Below are 15,682 nucleotides of genomic sequence, written 5' to 3'. Positions count from 1 at the left end.
AGTGAAAAGAAACACATTTTTTTTAATCTTTCGTAGTTTGGTAAGCAACTTGTGTTTGGCATGGTTTAGGAGTCCGAGAGAGTTCGCATATAGGTCACTTTTAGCGAATTCCATGTTCTTATCTACCTATTTGTTATCTCGGTCTTGCTTGTTCTTTGGTAGATTTTAATTTTGCTATTTTGCACTTTGAACTCGGAATCTCAGCTTTGTTCTGATGTTTCAGAATAATGTCGTTGTATTCTGGTATCTGTAGTTGCTCCGAGATGGAGTGGTGTGACTGCATCGAGCCGCAGTGGCATGCTGACGAACTCCTAGTAAAGTATCAGTACACATCAGACTTCTTAATAGCCTTTGCCTATTTCTCCATTCCACTTGAGCTCATTTATTTTGTGAAGAAGTCTTCGTTCTTCCCGTACAGATGGCTGTTGATACAGTTTGGCGCCTTCATTGTTCTTTGTGGGTCAACACATATGATAAGTCTGTGGACTTTCACCATGTATTCACGAACAGTTGCATTGCTATTGACTGTTGCAAAAATTTCAACGGCCGTGGTATCATGTGCAACGGTTTTGATGCTTGTTCACATAATTCCTGAATTGTTAAGTGTGAAGACAAGGGAATTGTTTCTGAAGAATAAAGCTGAGGAACTTGACAGGGAGATTGGTGTTTTACGAGCCCAAGAAGAAACAGAGCGTCATGTCAGGATGCTTACACATGAAATCAGAAGCACGCTTGACAGGCACACAATATTGAAGACTACATTTATTGAACTAGGGAGGACATTGGATTTGGAAGAATGTGCATTTTGGATGCCATCAAGGAACGGGATTAATCTTCAACTTTCACATACTTTGCACCACCAAATGCCCCTTGGATCTGTTGTGTGCACCGACCTTCCTGTCATCAATCAAGTCCTCAGTAATAATGGTGCAATAATTATTCCACATACGAGTCCATTAGCAAGGACTCAACATCTAACCGGAAGATATGTGGCGCCAGAAGTTGTTGCTGTCCGAGTTCCACTCTTACATCTTTCAAATTTCCCAGTAAATTATTGGCCTGAGCTTTCTCTAAAAAGCTATGCTATTATGGTTCTAATGAGCGCGAGAAAATGGCATGTACATGAGATGGAGCTTGTTGAGGCAGTTGCTGACCAGGTAACTATTTTCTTTTAGCATACACTTTCTATTCTTTTTCTCATCTTCATTTAGATTTTACAAATTATGAAAATGCTTCTATAGATATCCTATTCTTTGAATGAACTCCAGGTGAATTTTCAGAGAAGTGGCGTTTCTAAGTTTTCCAATGCAGTTACGAAGGTTGCTAGTTTTGTTTTCTGTTCATGTTGGCATCTGTCATTGTTTATGTCTTGTGGTATCTGAATTTGCTCTGAGCAAATTGATTCCTTTTTCATATATCCGTGATATGTGCTCCGAAGCAAAAGCAATAATACTAGCAGATAGTGGTAATTAATTCTATGACATATCTTAAAAGATCTTAAAAAATGTACTTGATATTAAAGCCTAGTTTAGTTACTTTTTAAGCGTAAAAGAAACAATGAAACTCCCATATTGACTGATAGCTTAAAAATCTTGATGTGTTTTGAAAAAGAGAAGTTAATTATCTGTAGCAACTGGTGTATTTTACTAACAATCATGCATAACGGTTTTATCCCTTCTCTGGACTGTATGAAGCCACTCTATATGGCTTGTTGGCAGTGTCAACTGTCACTGTGAGTTATAGTGGTGACTTGCATGGCTGACTGAAATGATCCCGTGAGCTAATGTGATGTTCCTGAAATGATCTAGCACCATTTTGGAATGTGATTTTATGGCTTCTGATTAATTTTGGTATAACTTGTGTTGTCAAATTCTCTTCCAATCCCATTGCCTTCATATTGTTGGTGTTTATATTGAGCTGTATTTCCTTATTTCCTTTTGGATTTCGTGACCATCCAGGTAGCAGTTGCACTTTCACATGCTGCCATTTTGGAAGAGTCGATGCGGGCATGTGACTTACTTTTAGAGCAAAATGTTGCTCTTGATTCAGCTTGTCAGGAGGCTGAAATAGCGATTAATGCTCGCAATGATTTTCAAACTGTCATGACCCATGAAATGTGGACTTCGATGCATGCAACAATTGCTCTTTCATCTCTGCTTCTGGAAACTGAGTTAACTCCTGAGCAACAGTCGATGGTAGAAACCATGTTAAGTTGTAGTAATCTACTAGCAGCAGTTATCAATGAGGTTTTGCATCATGGGAGCTTTGAGTTAGAGATTGCAGCTTTCAAGCTTCATACCATTTTTAGAGAGGTCAGTATATGTGTTTTCCTTCTCTAATATTATTTCAAATTTCATGGTTATTCTTCTATAGTTGATGAAAATTGTCACATTAATTTGCAGGTTACTAATTTGATGAAACCAATAGCTGCTGTAAAGAACCTCTCTTCTCTCTGACATTGGCACCAGACTTGCCATCATGTGTCATTGGTGACGAAAAACGGCTTATGCAAACCATACTAAATGTTGCTGGCAATGCTGTTAAGTTTGCAAAGGAGGGCCATCTATCGATCACAGCATCTGTTGCCAAACCAGATTTTTCAAAAGACCCTCAAACTGCCAGTGATGAGCATTTCTATTTGTTTGTGCAGGTGAGTTGTCAAAAAAATTTACTAGTTCTCATTAGCAGCAATCCTTTGGTGGCTCTAATTTGCTGATGCTGTTATTATGCCAAGGAGTCAATTGGATTGATATAACAAAATGTTGATAAAATCAATATTCATCATACGACAATGTACCACTTGGTACAGACAGTATGTATCAATCCGATAGGAGACCAGTATGGGTGGTACATTGGTACATCCCCATGTATTATATGTCAGTATGCTTAGTATGGTTCAATACAACTCAATACGTATCATACTGATAGCTGGTCGGTACACCAGTTCGGACCGATAAGACGAACCATGAATAAAATGATCACATTTCTCATTAGTTGCAACAATGGATTCCCATAGTGGTTAGCACATTGTTGCAATTTGATAGGTCTCAAGTTTGAGTTTGTCTTGGAGCATCTTATACATAGTTTAATGTAATGGAAATAATTTGGTTAAAAAAATATAATGGGCTTTCAGGGTTGCTGCACTGATTGATTAACCAGTTTGTCATTCTCTAAGTGTTGCAGATCGAGGATACATTGGCTATAAGACAACTGAAAGAACAATTTGATGCATGTAGTACATTGCATTTGGTTTGGTGTCTTGATCTCTATGAAAGAGAGCTCATACCCAAAACTAGATATATGTGTATAAATGAAATGATCTACATGGATTTTAGGTTGATAATTCTTTGTGATTAGTTTTCTCCAATAACAATTTCTGCTGGCACAATTCTTTGTGATTGGTTTTTTCAATGACTGTTTCCACTGGCACGATCTGAAGGTATGGTGAAGGGTTGCACAGCTACATTCATCACAGAACCTTGGATTTGTGATAAGTTTAAATGGCTCTGAATATTATCGAAGAAGTGTAAATGGCTCTCTTGCTGGATGTTTTGATTGAAGAAACCAATTTTGTGATGGTTTAAAGCAATGAATGTGTATCATTTTGGTGTTGAGCGATGTGGTTTAATCTGCCACCTGATTGATGACCACCATTAACTTTGTATAAGTAGGCCGGCATTGGCCCCTCCATTTGCTGATAGTAAGTTGAAATCAGTTGGTGTGGATTAATATTTGTTGTTTCCACTTCCATTGAGATTGATATGTGGCTCCCTTTTCAGGAGATGTAAGTGGTTGATCTTTTGTCATCGAATGATATCTCTGAATATTTTGTTTTTTCTGGAATCTTTCTGAATCACCGCTATGGTTTTTCGTCGTTTGCATCTTTTTCCCAGTGCTACAATATGCTAGCCGTGAAAAAGCTTTATTGAAGAAGTGAAAAAGCTTGAATGTATTGACATTTTCGTTTCCTATTTGTACGTATTAGGATTGTGGATTTTCCTCAACAGAATAGAGAGATTTCTATCAACATAATAGAGAGATTTCCTAATATAGTTAAGAAAATCTTATATGTTATCATGCTCCTGTAAGATGATACTCTTATCAAGGATATCAATCTTGGATTGATTTATTTTTAATTTTTAATACATCATTCAAAATATTTTTAATTTTATTTAATTTTATTATTTTTGTTGTCAGATGCTCTTGAGATAGATTTGTTTTGTTTATATAAAATTTTGTCAGCTTAATACACACATTAGATCTCAGAAAAGAAATTGTCACAAGTGAGAATTCAAAACTACACAATCATTAACTATGTTTTTTTCTTCAAAATTATTTTTTTAATTGAAGCATTAAAAAAAAAAAGGGGTTAGCTGATCACCGGAAATATTGTTTGTCAAAATATAAAGTATATTAAGAATATCAAACATCATATTGCCTTCGTGATTTTATAAACCATAAAAACGTCATATTCATCAGCTTTATGATCTTAATTTTATTCTGTTGAATTGAATTTTTGTAAGCCGTCCACGGTAGCAGTATTCACCGCTTTCCCCCTCTCCCCTATATAAACCCCCCAACATCGCGCCCGCCAAAATGGGGGCTCTTCTTGTCGCCTCGCCATGGCGAGTTAGTTACCTCGCCCCATTTCCAGATCCTGATCAATAACGCCGGTGACCGCCTCGCCGTTGCAGGTAGACCCCCGTATTCTATTCCCAGATCAAGAAATTAAATACGCTCTCCTATGCCTTTTCCCTTGGCAAGGTGGATCTTCGTCGCCCTCTCGATCGATTCACATTCATGGAGGGATTAGTACCAAGATCTTCCTCGATCGCCGATTGATTCGGAGCTCCCTTGACCTTTGCATGCTATGGCAGATTCTGCTATCGAAGCTCTGTCAGTTTCTTTCCGAACTCTGCATCTAGCTTTCTCGATTATGCTGTCAGTCACAAAGGTTCCACTGGTTAGCGTCTCAGCCCTGCGTCTCCTACATTAGTTCATGGGGCCATCGCAATCTCTGTACTCTAACATTGCCGATGCACTATGTTTATGCTACAAATTTTTATGGTAACTGTGGATCAATCTCTAGTCCGAGAATGTCCGATAAGCGAGGAGCATATGAAGAAAAAAATTGTTCTACTCGTTTGTCGCCACCACCGCTAGTATATGATGACGAGTCACATTTGACTGATGTAATCGAAGAATTTATGGATCTCGAACTGCATTTTTCAGAGGATTACTTCTGTAAACAGGACTGCTGCTGCGCCTTCGATCCCTCGGTTCCCTTCCCGAGTGGTTGCAGTATCCGCTGTGCCTGGAGACGTCCGCAGGGCGGCGAGGATTCCCGAACACCCGTGGACAGCGGATGGCTAGTAGTAGATCACAACGGTTCCAAGTGCGTGGATTCCGATATTAAGGGCTTATAACGCCTCTCGAGACCTCGTTGTCTCCACCTCATCTCCTGTCCTCGAGGATTGTTCCAAAAGCGGGTAACCTTTCTTTTCACTAACCTTGAATTAGGGTCGACCATTGCCCTTTTCCACAACGTTCTCACAAAACAAAGAATGAAAGAGAATAAGAATAACAATAGGGGGAAATCTCTCTTTTCTTTTCAATGGCACATAAGGAACCAAAGCCAATTGACCACAAGGTCCTCATTTTCATGTATTTTCTTACCTTTTTTTTTTTTGGCACACCATCAGCCTAAAGGAAGAGGAAAAACCCATTCTCTTCCTGTGCTTGTTTTTTTCCTTTCTCTTTATTTATTTATTTTTTGTTGATTTCATGCTAGAGTCTTTAGAAAATTTTTTGGTTGCAGCTGGAAGACTCGGCGGGGCCTGGAATGGGGCTCGAATTTGAGGAATGGGTGGCATCGATCCGCAGACGCAGCGGCAAGTGCCTGTCCCAAGGAAACCTTCATGGATTGCCTTTGCGTGATGCTATGCCCCACAAGACCTCAGCCTTGAATCCATCCCCTCGCTGCGGGTATGCAAAGTAGGATACTATGGATTTTAGCCTTTATTTTCATCATTTTGTCAATGTCTTATCTTTGCAATTTATTTCTTCCTCCTGATTCTTTACCAGTAGATGCTCAGAAGAGTTGCCTAGTACTTGAAGATATACGGTAATATCTTACCATCTAAAGTGGGAGGGGAAAAAATGAGAACGCTTTATTTTAAGAAATTTCTTGGGCTGGAGGAGGTTCTTTTTACTATATTTCTTATACTGTGAATTGATGGATAATGGTCCTGTGGAAGCTAATCTCATTGCAAATTGACCTGTTTCAATGCTGGTATTTAGACTTGGAAGACATCTGAAAACCAGTATATGCACACAATGGGACTCTTTTTTCTCATTTTTAACTACTTTGGTTTTACCATTTGATGTCACAATTTCATGCCAATTATGCATCTTGAATTTTCCTGCCTTTTTTTTATAATTTAATGGTCAAATATAGGTTTTCTTCAAAAGTATAGGTTAGCCAGTAGTGTTGGTGAATGCTGATGGAACATCAAAGCTTCTGTGAAAAAATTGAAGTTATGAATAAAACAATCATTTTATGTGATGAACATCATGAACATCTAAGCTCTCATGAATAAAGTTGCTATAATCCAGAGATTATATCCACTTTGGGCAAATGCATTTTCATTCTTAATTAAAATAGATGGGATCTTTTGTAAGCTTCTTCCTTTTTACAGGACAGAAGTACCAGATTGGGACAAACCTGATGGTAGTGCAACTAAATCACAGTCTCCAGACCAAGTGCCAGAAGTTAGTTTGCGGGATAAGCTTGGAAATGCTGCTACTTTAGATGTTGAAGCAAGTGACATATCTTGGGACACACTATTTTCCCTGCACCACACAAAATACACGAGCAGCAATGAACATTCTGAAGATGAGCTGAACAAAGCTCTAGAGGTTTGTTATTTGCAAGACCTTCGGTGTTATTAGTAATGACTAGTAAGTTTTCAACAGGTGGATGACTGGTATTCAAAAAACTAAAGGGGAAAACTTTTAAGAGTTTACTTTGCGAAAGTTATTTTGACTGTTAGGTTATGTACTAGAAAAGTATCCTTCAATATTCAGTTTTTTGGAGATAGTGATATAGCAAGTAGCAAAAGTGATTTAAGAAAATATAGAGTTGAGAACAGGACGTTCATAATTCCAGGAAGAAATCTTGTTTGCATAGGCTTTTTCTACTAGGTTGTGCGGTTGCTATGTCTATTTTGTCATGGACATTGCTTTCTTTACTTTTCTGCAAGTCCTTTCAATTATAATTGTTATCTAGGCAACATTTTTGTTGTTTGCTTCATTGACAGTAACCTCCTTGAAATGTGTGTAGCATGTAACTTGCTATCTTTATCAAATGCTACCTAATCTCTAGTAGAAATTAGCTTGCGAGACCATCATTTTTAATGGAACAGCTTCTTAAGAAGTTCTTCTGCGCTGAGTGCTTATTATTCAATTCAATATGTCAGATTGCCACTTGCCATGTTACTTTTAATTCAAATGCTTTTTTTATCGAGTGATTTTTTTTGCTTTAACTTGGCTGGGAATACAGGTAACTGTAAATTCTGGTGGAGTAGTTTTCTTTGCATTGTTTAATACAATAAACGATGATGATCTTTTACCAAAAGAAGCAGCAGCAGTCATTAAAATTGCACCCTCGAGGATGGCCACACAATCAGAACGCCTGGGTTACGAATTTGCAAGATTGCTTGGAGTGAAGACACCTCAAGTGGGCACCTTTTCTTTCTGTCATTTACATCATCTTGTTTACTTGGTTATATCACATTATTTCTTTTCAATCTCTTTGTTAAAAGGCGAGGGTGATCCATAACTCTAGCACGGAGTGGCAACTGATTAAGGATGCTGCAGAAAAAGCACGAGATATGACTGTTGATAGTGGAGATGAAGTGGGTGCAGTTACGTGCTCAGAGTTGTTAGAAGCCCTCGAATTGAGTCGATGCCTTCTCCTAATGAAGTAAGCTTATCGAACATCTCTTAGTCATTCATATTAGAATCCAGATCTCAGTAATTTCTTTTTTGAAATATCTGCTCGTGGCAGTTATTGTCATGGCTCGCCTCTGGTGGAAAATTCGATCGCATTTGATTCAAGAATAGCTGCTGAAAATACTGCTGCAGCACTAGGCAGGGTCTTGATGTTGGACCTTGTGCTTAGAAATGAGGATAGACTTCCTTGTCCCCAACTTGGGTGGCGTGGCAACCAAGCCAATCTGCTGTTTTCAATCAAAGTAGCCTCTGCAAACATGGATGCACTCGATGAATCTTATGACTGTAGAAGAAACAAACCACGGATAGTGAAGAGTCTCAGGAAAGAGAGAGCGAAAGAGAGACGGGCATCCTCTATAAATGGTGGACTAGGTTCTCAAGGCCCCGAGTTTACAGCAGAGGATTCTGATGATTGCATCGAGTTCACTGACAGATCCATTAATAATCAAGCGACAGAATATGGAAAAAAATCTAATTTTCATATTGTGGCCATCGACTCTCTGGTTCCTCGCAGACCCCCTGCAGGTAAACGGGCAAGAGATCTAGAAAGCTATCCCAGGGTGGTTGAGCTTATTATCAATAATTATGAGTTTTCTTCTAACTTGCTCTATGAATTGTCTTTTGGGAAGCTGGGGTTCCCTGGACCTGAACACACTGATGCACAAATTGATTCTTCTTTGCCGGAGTTCGATATGGTAGCTGTTGTTCATGCATTCCGTCAAGGATTTCGTGCCGCTCTTAGGGACCTCCAAAGCTTCCATATATTTCTTCTCACACTGTACCAGAAACTAGAGGGTCTCTTTCGGGTGTTACTGACCATCATAAATAAATGCTTTAGCGAGTCTGACAAGGATGATTCTGGGGCTTCAGAGTCACCATCAAATTCTTCTTGCTGCAGCTTCAATGCCCACTTTCAGGCATGTAAGGAACATGGTGCCCATGAGACACATGCAGATTCTAGCGATCCTGAATCTCGGAGATGTTCACAAAAATCTTCAGGATTCCGAGATAGCATTGATATAGTTTCTCCTGTTTCACGAGATAATTGGAATGGTAGGTGTTCCAAAGGAGGTGGAGAAGCTCCCCGGAGTCTGCGCTTGACAATGAAGCTTCGTGATTTTAACAAGTGTACTAAGGTTAGAAGTTCCTTTGCATTTGGTATAAGATATTCGGTTGTGTTATTTTGAGCATGGAACTATTGTTGAAAGGCATTTAAGTTAATCGGATTGATGTTTCATGAGAGGTTGAAAATACCGGGGGGAGGGTATAACAGTCTAATGAAGTCTGCATCATTTAAAAAGATCTTATCGAATGACAAAATCTACTTCTAGGGAAACTCCCTGTTTCTATTTTATTCAATCTTTGTTGCTGTTAAAAGTTTTGTGTAAAGTACGTTATTTGCTACTGCCTTGTTGTTTGGCTCTTAGATTGCCAGTTCTTTGCTGCTGTCTCCAATTTCTACTAACAATACTGCCTGTGATAGGTAGATGCTGAGTTGAGCAAGGAGTTGGAACAGTGGAATGAAATGCTAAAATCAGATGTTGTGAGACTGTGCCAAGAAAACAATTTTAATACAGGCTTCTTTGAGGGAAACGATAATAACATTGCCGTTGATGCTTATGAGCTGAAGGTAACATAAACTTCATGTCCAGTTCAACTGACAAAATCTAAAGTCTTATTCCTTTTTCAGGTCCGACTTGAGCATATCCTTGAGAGAATATCACTTATTTCTGATGCAGCTAGTACAGAGCGGCCTTCTCCTATTACAGAGTATCTTTATATTGGTGGAGCCCTGGCTGCAAAATCCATGTACACCCTTCAGCACCTGGGTATCACTCATATATTGTGCTTGTGTGCAAATGAAATCGGACAATCAGATTCTCAAAATCCCGACCTCTTTGAGTACCGAAACTTCTCTGTAAGCAAACTTTTCTTTTTTTCCCTCTGTTCAATGGAATATTAGTTACTCGGTTTGCTGAAGTAAATATTTGCCACAATCCAAAAGGAACAATCACATGTATCATTTTTAGAATTTTCTTGAAAACCAAATTATATAATGTCAAAATAGACTGAATCTGATTAATGAAGATTTCCATTTCCAACATGAATTCAGAAAGTTAGACCTGCTATTTATTCAAATGCTAATATGTAGGAACGGACAAGTACTATGAGCATACTGTTTTGCCATCTAAGATTCAGAATGCATTGTCTGGCTTTATAATTACCCCATGAATTTTCTATATTATAGGGTCATGGGTATGCTAGTAGTCTGCAGCTTCTCATGGATCAAATTGATTTTTCTCCATAACATTTGCCATGGAGTAGAGAGAACACAGAAATAAGAAAAATCGAGTAATTCTATACTTCATTAAAGTAAAGCTCACTTATCTTGTGACATGTTTTCTGCTGCCTTTGTTGATCTAAAGTTCATCTCTTTCTATTCATGCTGAGTTGGAGCACATTAACTCACCAGCATCACAAACTGAAGGATGAATCTCTAGAGGCTGTTATCCTTCCCCCGTAACTTGAGAAGACTTGAATAAAAGCTCCCTAGAATTTACTCACCGGAGATGTTGATATTGCAAGATTTGATTACTCCTAAAATGCTTCCCGCTAGTCTTTTCTAATTGCATTTCCCACCATGTAAATATTTTTCTTCTCTTTTCAACTCTCCAAAATATATTAAAAAAAAATTCTTCCATCCTAGATTCACATATGAAAGAGGCTGGCAAGTGTTTCTTGGGTGCAGGTATGTGATAATGATGATGAAGATATCGGCAATCTCTTCGAAGAGGCTTCTGACTTCATTGATTATGTTGAGCGTTTGGGAGGTAAAATATTGGTTCATTGTTTTGAAGGAAAAAGTCGCAGTGCCACTGTTGTGCTTGCTTATCTAATGCTAAGAAAGTAAGGAACCAACTCAGGCATTCTTATCTCTCTCTCTCTCTCTCTTCTACTTGAATTAGACATATTCAATAGAGTAAATTGTAATAAAATCCATTGCTCCAGGGGCCTCACTCTATTAGAAGCGTGGAACATGCTTAAAAAGGCGCATCGTCGAGCCCAGCCAAATGATGGCTTTGCTAAGACTCTTCTGGATCTAGACGAGCAACTGCATGGGAAGACATCTATGGAATGGCAGCAAAGGAAACCTATGATGAAGGTTTGCCCCATCTGTAAGGAGAATGCAGGCCTGAGCAGCAGCTCACTCAAACTCCATCAACAGAAGTATCACAGAATGTTATCGTCCGGCAGTGCGGATAGTGTCATGGCCTTGGAGACACACAAGTCTCTAGAGGCACTTAAGATCAATCGTCATGGCAGTACTAGCCATACTCGAATGCGATAAATTCTCTCATTGATGCCCGTGTCTATGGACGTGGCCGATCCAAATTATGCTTTTGGTCGCAGTTCGACTCTTTTATCTTTATGGCCGCTGATAAGGACCTGTGAAAATGATAGTGCGTGCAATAGGACAAGCCTAAAGTTGATCTCTGAACATTCTTATTGTGTTTGCTAGATTCTTGTCAATGATTTGACTGTGCTAATTTTGCTAGATTCTGATATGCGAGAGTTGCACATTGTATACCTAGCTCAAAAGCTAACACAAAAAGTATACCATAATTAATTGTGCTAATTATGCATTTGTTTGTCAGGGCCAACTCCTCAGGCTTGTTTCAACGGGTTTAGCAGAACAAACTTCAAATTTAGAGGAGCAATTGGACAAGATGAAGCTACTGGATGTGACGCGAGAAACACAGAAAAAGGTTAGATATCTCAACCTCTACTACCATTGGTCAGCTATGCAGTTACCAAGTAGCATGAATTAATTGTATCAGTTAGAACGATTCATGACAACACCTTTGGCAAAAATAATTTGCTTGCCAAATACCCCATTTGATGCTAATTGATCTCCTCCAAAATTTCAATGTTAATGAGAGCACCCCCTTCAAAAATAGCAAGTCTTTTACAATGTTCCAACACAGGCTACTTTGATGCAAAGGAGGCATCAACTGGGGAATGTTAGCAAGCAAGATGTGTTAATAGGCATATGAAAAACATTTGTTTTTCAACTAGATCATCAAAGCCTAAGAATAGAAAATAATGCAGGATTTTGCCTATGGAACAAGGTTCAGAGGCTTATCAACCCATCGAATTCGGCACCCCCTAGCCTGCAACATCTGAATTAGTCCTGGGGAAAGCAGATGCCTCAACCCAGTAAGTAGCTTCAGCTTCTTTAACCTTCCACCAGAAGCTCTCAGTGCAGACTCAAACCCCTCAACTGGCACTTGAGTCAGATGCACCAGCTTTACATCCTGCAGGCACTTCAAAGAGCCAAGCAGGTTGCACAGGCCCATGCTTGAAACTTGGCAGTACGATAGATTTGCCTACAAAAGAAACTGAATCAGATTCCGTATCTTTTTCTCTTATTTTTCACCAGATCATTTCCAGAGTTTCTTGATATCAAGCAATAAGAGAAGAATTTCAGATGGCAAGTCACTGACCTGTCTGAGATTTTTAGTATATTGCCCAAGAGCAAATAAACCAGCATCATCTACCAGATGGCAGTGCTTCAAATCCAGTTCAGTAAGGTGCTGGCAACCATTTGCAATAGCAGTTATTCCTAAACTTGTAACGCAATGTACACCCCTCAGTTCAAGATCATGCAGGTCCTCCAAACAACTTAGATGCTTCAGTCCTAGGTCAGTGATCCGTGTGCAGTAGCAAAGGTTCAGGTTCTTTATTCTCTTGCAGCCAGTAGCTATGGCAGCCAATCCATCATCAGTGACCTCAAAGCAGCTGTGAAGGCCATTGGATTTGTGATTTCCTTCAGATTTGCAAAACCTAAAAGAAAATGCTCAAGTACACAACAAAGTAAACATACCGATAAAGATCAAGGACATGAAGCTTTTTGCAATTGGATGCAATGTGAACAAGACCTTCGTCAGAAACTTTGTCACAAAGGCCTAATTTCAAGACAGTCAGCTCTGAACACCTGGATAAATACTTCATTGCTGCAAAGCATAGATTTCAAGTGAACATGATGCCACTTTTAGCACAAAAGTTTTCGAAAATTCATGAGAATAATGGTCTTACCAGCATTGGTCATGGTACAGTCAGTGAGATCTATTTCTTCAAGATTGGAGCAACAGGTCCCAATACAATCAAGGCCATTGTCAGTTATTAATTTGCAGGATTCTAATTGGAGACACGTAAGATTTTTACATTTATCTCCTATAGCCACAAGGGCTTTGTTGGTTAGCAGGTGGCAGCATGTTAGATCGATGGTCGTTAGATTGACACAGCCAGCTACAAGCTCGGAGACCCCTTCATCAGTCACCCACTTACATTTACTAAGCCCAATCTCCACCAAATTCCTGCAGTTGAGGCCAATTATCTTAAGGCTTGGAGCAAAAACTTGAAAGCCATCAAGTTTAAGCACAGTCAAGCTATCCCTCAAATAATTCAACTTGGAAAGAAAGAGTGGTGCCAGCTCCTGCAAAATCCAACATTACATCAATGGTGGGAGAAAAAAATGGAAAAAGAAGCTCGCAACGGGTGCCGCAATGTCAAAGCCTTACGGGAAAACAGTCCCCAATATTAAGGTCTTGCAGGTACTTGTGCCCTTCAATTACTGAGATTAAGCCACTAGAAGTCACATTCTCACACCGAGAAACATCAACACTCTGCAAACAAGCATACGCATTAATCAATAACTGCCCCCTTAATTCTCCACATGATTTGCTAATCTGCAGTGGCATTGCTACATATATCAGGATTTAACTGTTGTGCATCTCTCTAACAAATGGCATTTGTTGGGAGATTATTTGAAAATGCCAACGAATATGAGAAGGATTTTCAAATTCTGGTCTATATTATTTTCCTCGTGCCGTAGAATCCTGAGGCTATTTTGACATGCAACTGATGCTTTTGTGATAAACAGTGAAGAAAAAGCAAAACGAGGAAAAGATGTACCAAGATATACCTGCAATGAGTTGCTCCCATTGTTGAGAAATTGTAATCCTTCATCATTTATATGGGAGCATCCTACCATGCTCAGATCTTCCAGCTTTCGAAGGGAGGAGACAAATTGAAGTGATCTATTTGTTATCTGAAAAGGAGAAAGAAGAAGTCACAGCAGGTAAGAGCTCCATTAGATACAAAGATTCCTAAGATCAACAGCAAAAATTGAGATTTTAGCGCTCAGATCAATAGTTCTGTCAACTTCACTGCTTCCTAGTTAACATATAATGTCGTCTCAACAGCTCGGAGGAGAAACAAAAGAGAACAGAATAAATGCGGATCGGATCATTGTACACAATTGCATTCGCCACAGTTTCCCAAAGATCCAAGGAGGAGGACAAAGACTTGGGGCTCACCTTGAGATAAGAGATGTCTAAAACTCTAAGATTTTGGCACTTCTTGGCGAGAAGCTCGATCCCAATGTCCGAGATCTCCAGGCACCACTTGATCCCGAGCATCTCCAGCGCGGGGCACCCCACCGCCACCTTGGCGAGCCCAACGTCCGTCAACCCGAGGCACTTATCCAGCCATAGGTCCCTCAGCCCCGCGGCCGCGGCCAGAGAGGCGGCTTCCCGGTCCCCGACCCCGACGCAGTGCGACAGGTCCACGGCCTCCAGGTGGGGGCACGCCTTCGCGAGCGCCGCCAGCCCCCGCCACCCGACCCCGCTGGCGCGGCTGAGGTTGATGGACCTGAGCCGCCAGAGGCCCGCCCCGGCGGCAAGGGCAGCGGCCAGAGCGTGGTCGTCGAGAGACGGGCAGGCGGAGAGGTCGAGGCGCTCGAGGCAGGCGGCGTATCGGCGGAGGAGCCCCTGGAGGGCCTCGAGGCGGAGGACGCGGAGTGAGCGGCGGCGGAGCGCCTCCGCGTGGAGGAAGCCGCGGCAGACTTGGCGCCATGACTTGCGGTCGCGGGAGTCGGCTACGCGGTCGAGGATCTGGATCAACAGGTCCACCGAGAGGGTGGCCAGAATGGAGTCGGACGACTGCTGCGGTGCCCTCTCCATCGCCTCCCCTCCCCTCCGTGTCTCTTCCTATTTGGAGTGATATTGCATTAGCTCAGGTGGGGACGAAGAGGAAGGACGGCGGCAGAGGGAGGAGAGGCGTCGTTGAGGCTGTTGGGTCTCCGGAGAAGCGGTGCTCTTCCACGTGCAGAGCGCATTATTGGCCGAGAGGAAGAAGCAAATGAAGAGTTGTTGGCCTCTCAACCCCTCTTCTTCTTCTTCTTCGGGAGAAGATAGTGCCGAAGGAAGGAAGGGGGAGGAGAAGAGAAGCCTGACTGGGTTACCGCCTGCACCAGGTCAGCGTATCTCCTCCATATAACTAAATGACTTTAATACCCAGATGGGCTGTGATAGACAAAAGAAGAAGGGACGGCTGCCGCGATGCGTAAATAAGGGTTCTAAAGGAGGGTGATTTGGGAATAAAGAGTAGGAATGGGGACCACATGGCGGTTGGGTATTGGAGAAGGCGGCACCTGGGATCGGTGGTGACGAAGTTACACGGCGCCGTTCCCGTTCCCGTTCGTGCAAGATGGAACTTTTCGTGCTGCCCCAAAACTTAACACTCTCGGATGGAGCGGGGTTCACTCATCCATCGGTGGCAGGCGGGCCCCGTGATCCGCTAGAGAGAAGTTTCTGATGACCCCAAA

The 15,682-nt window shown here is 41.0% G+C and overlaps 2 protein-coding genes and 1 pseudogene across 2 annotated transcripts; 2 read left to right on the top strand and 1 right to left on the bottom strand.

The window, feature by feature from the left end:
- The first annotated feature begins 49 nt into the window (after positions 1 to 49).
- On the top strand, positions 50 to 3,729 carry LOC135663713 (probable ethylene response sensor 1; annotated as a pseudogene).
- An 885-nt stretch (positions 3,730 to 4,614) lies between these two features.
- Positions 4,615 to 11,435, top strand: LOC135663710 (dual specificity protein phosphatase PHS1-like). The gene is made up of 10 exons (XM_065176856.1): positions 4,615 to 5,489; positions 5,819 to 5,985; positions 6,699 to 6,918; positions 7,562 to 7,738; positions 7,824 to 7,984; positions 8,069 to 9,149; positions 9,497 to 9,643; positions 9,704 to 9,931; positions 10,763 to 10,920; positions 11,023 to 11,435. The coding sequence occupies exons 2-10, from the start codon at positions 5,843 to 5,845 to the stop codon at positions 11,360 to 11,362; spliced, it is 2,655 nt and encodes an 884-aa protein (XP_065032928.1). The 5' UTR covers positions 4,615 to 5,489; positions 5,819 to 5,842; the 3' UTR covers positions 11,363 to 11,435.
- A 351-nt stretch (positions 11,436 to 11,786) lies between these two features.
- On the bottom strand, positions 11,787 to 15,444 carry LOC135663711 (F-box/LRR-repeat protein 3-like). The gene is made up of 7 exons (XM_065176857.1): positions 14,394 to 15,444; positions 14,000 to 14,125; positions 13,596 to 13,700; positions 13,111 to 13,510; positions 12,899 to 13,028; positions 12,519 to 12,813; positions 11,787 to 12,401 (listed from the first exon to the last, which is right to left on the bottom strand). The coding sequence occupies exons 1-7, from the start codon at positions 15,036 to 15,038 to the stop codon at positions 12,132 to 12,134; spliced, it is 1,971 nt and encodes a 656-aa protein (XP_065032929.1). The 5' UTR covers positions 15,039 to 15,444; the 3' UTR covers positions 11,787 to 12,131.
- Positions 15,445 to 15,682: the final 238 nt, after the last annotated feature.

The sequence above is a fragment of the Musa acuminata genome, unplaced genomic scaffold, assembly GCF_036884655.1.
Source record: "Musa acuminata AAA Group cultivar baxijiao unplaced genomic scaffold, Cavendish_Baxijiao_AAA HiC_scaffold_749, whole genome shotgun sequence".
Lineage (NCBI taxonomy): Eukaryota > Viridiplantae > Streptophyta > Magnoliopsida > Zingiberales > Musaceae > Musa > Musa acuminata.
The sequence above is the reverse complement of the archived record's forward strand: the minus strand, read 5'-3'. Positions and strand labels throughout refer to the sequence as shown.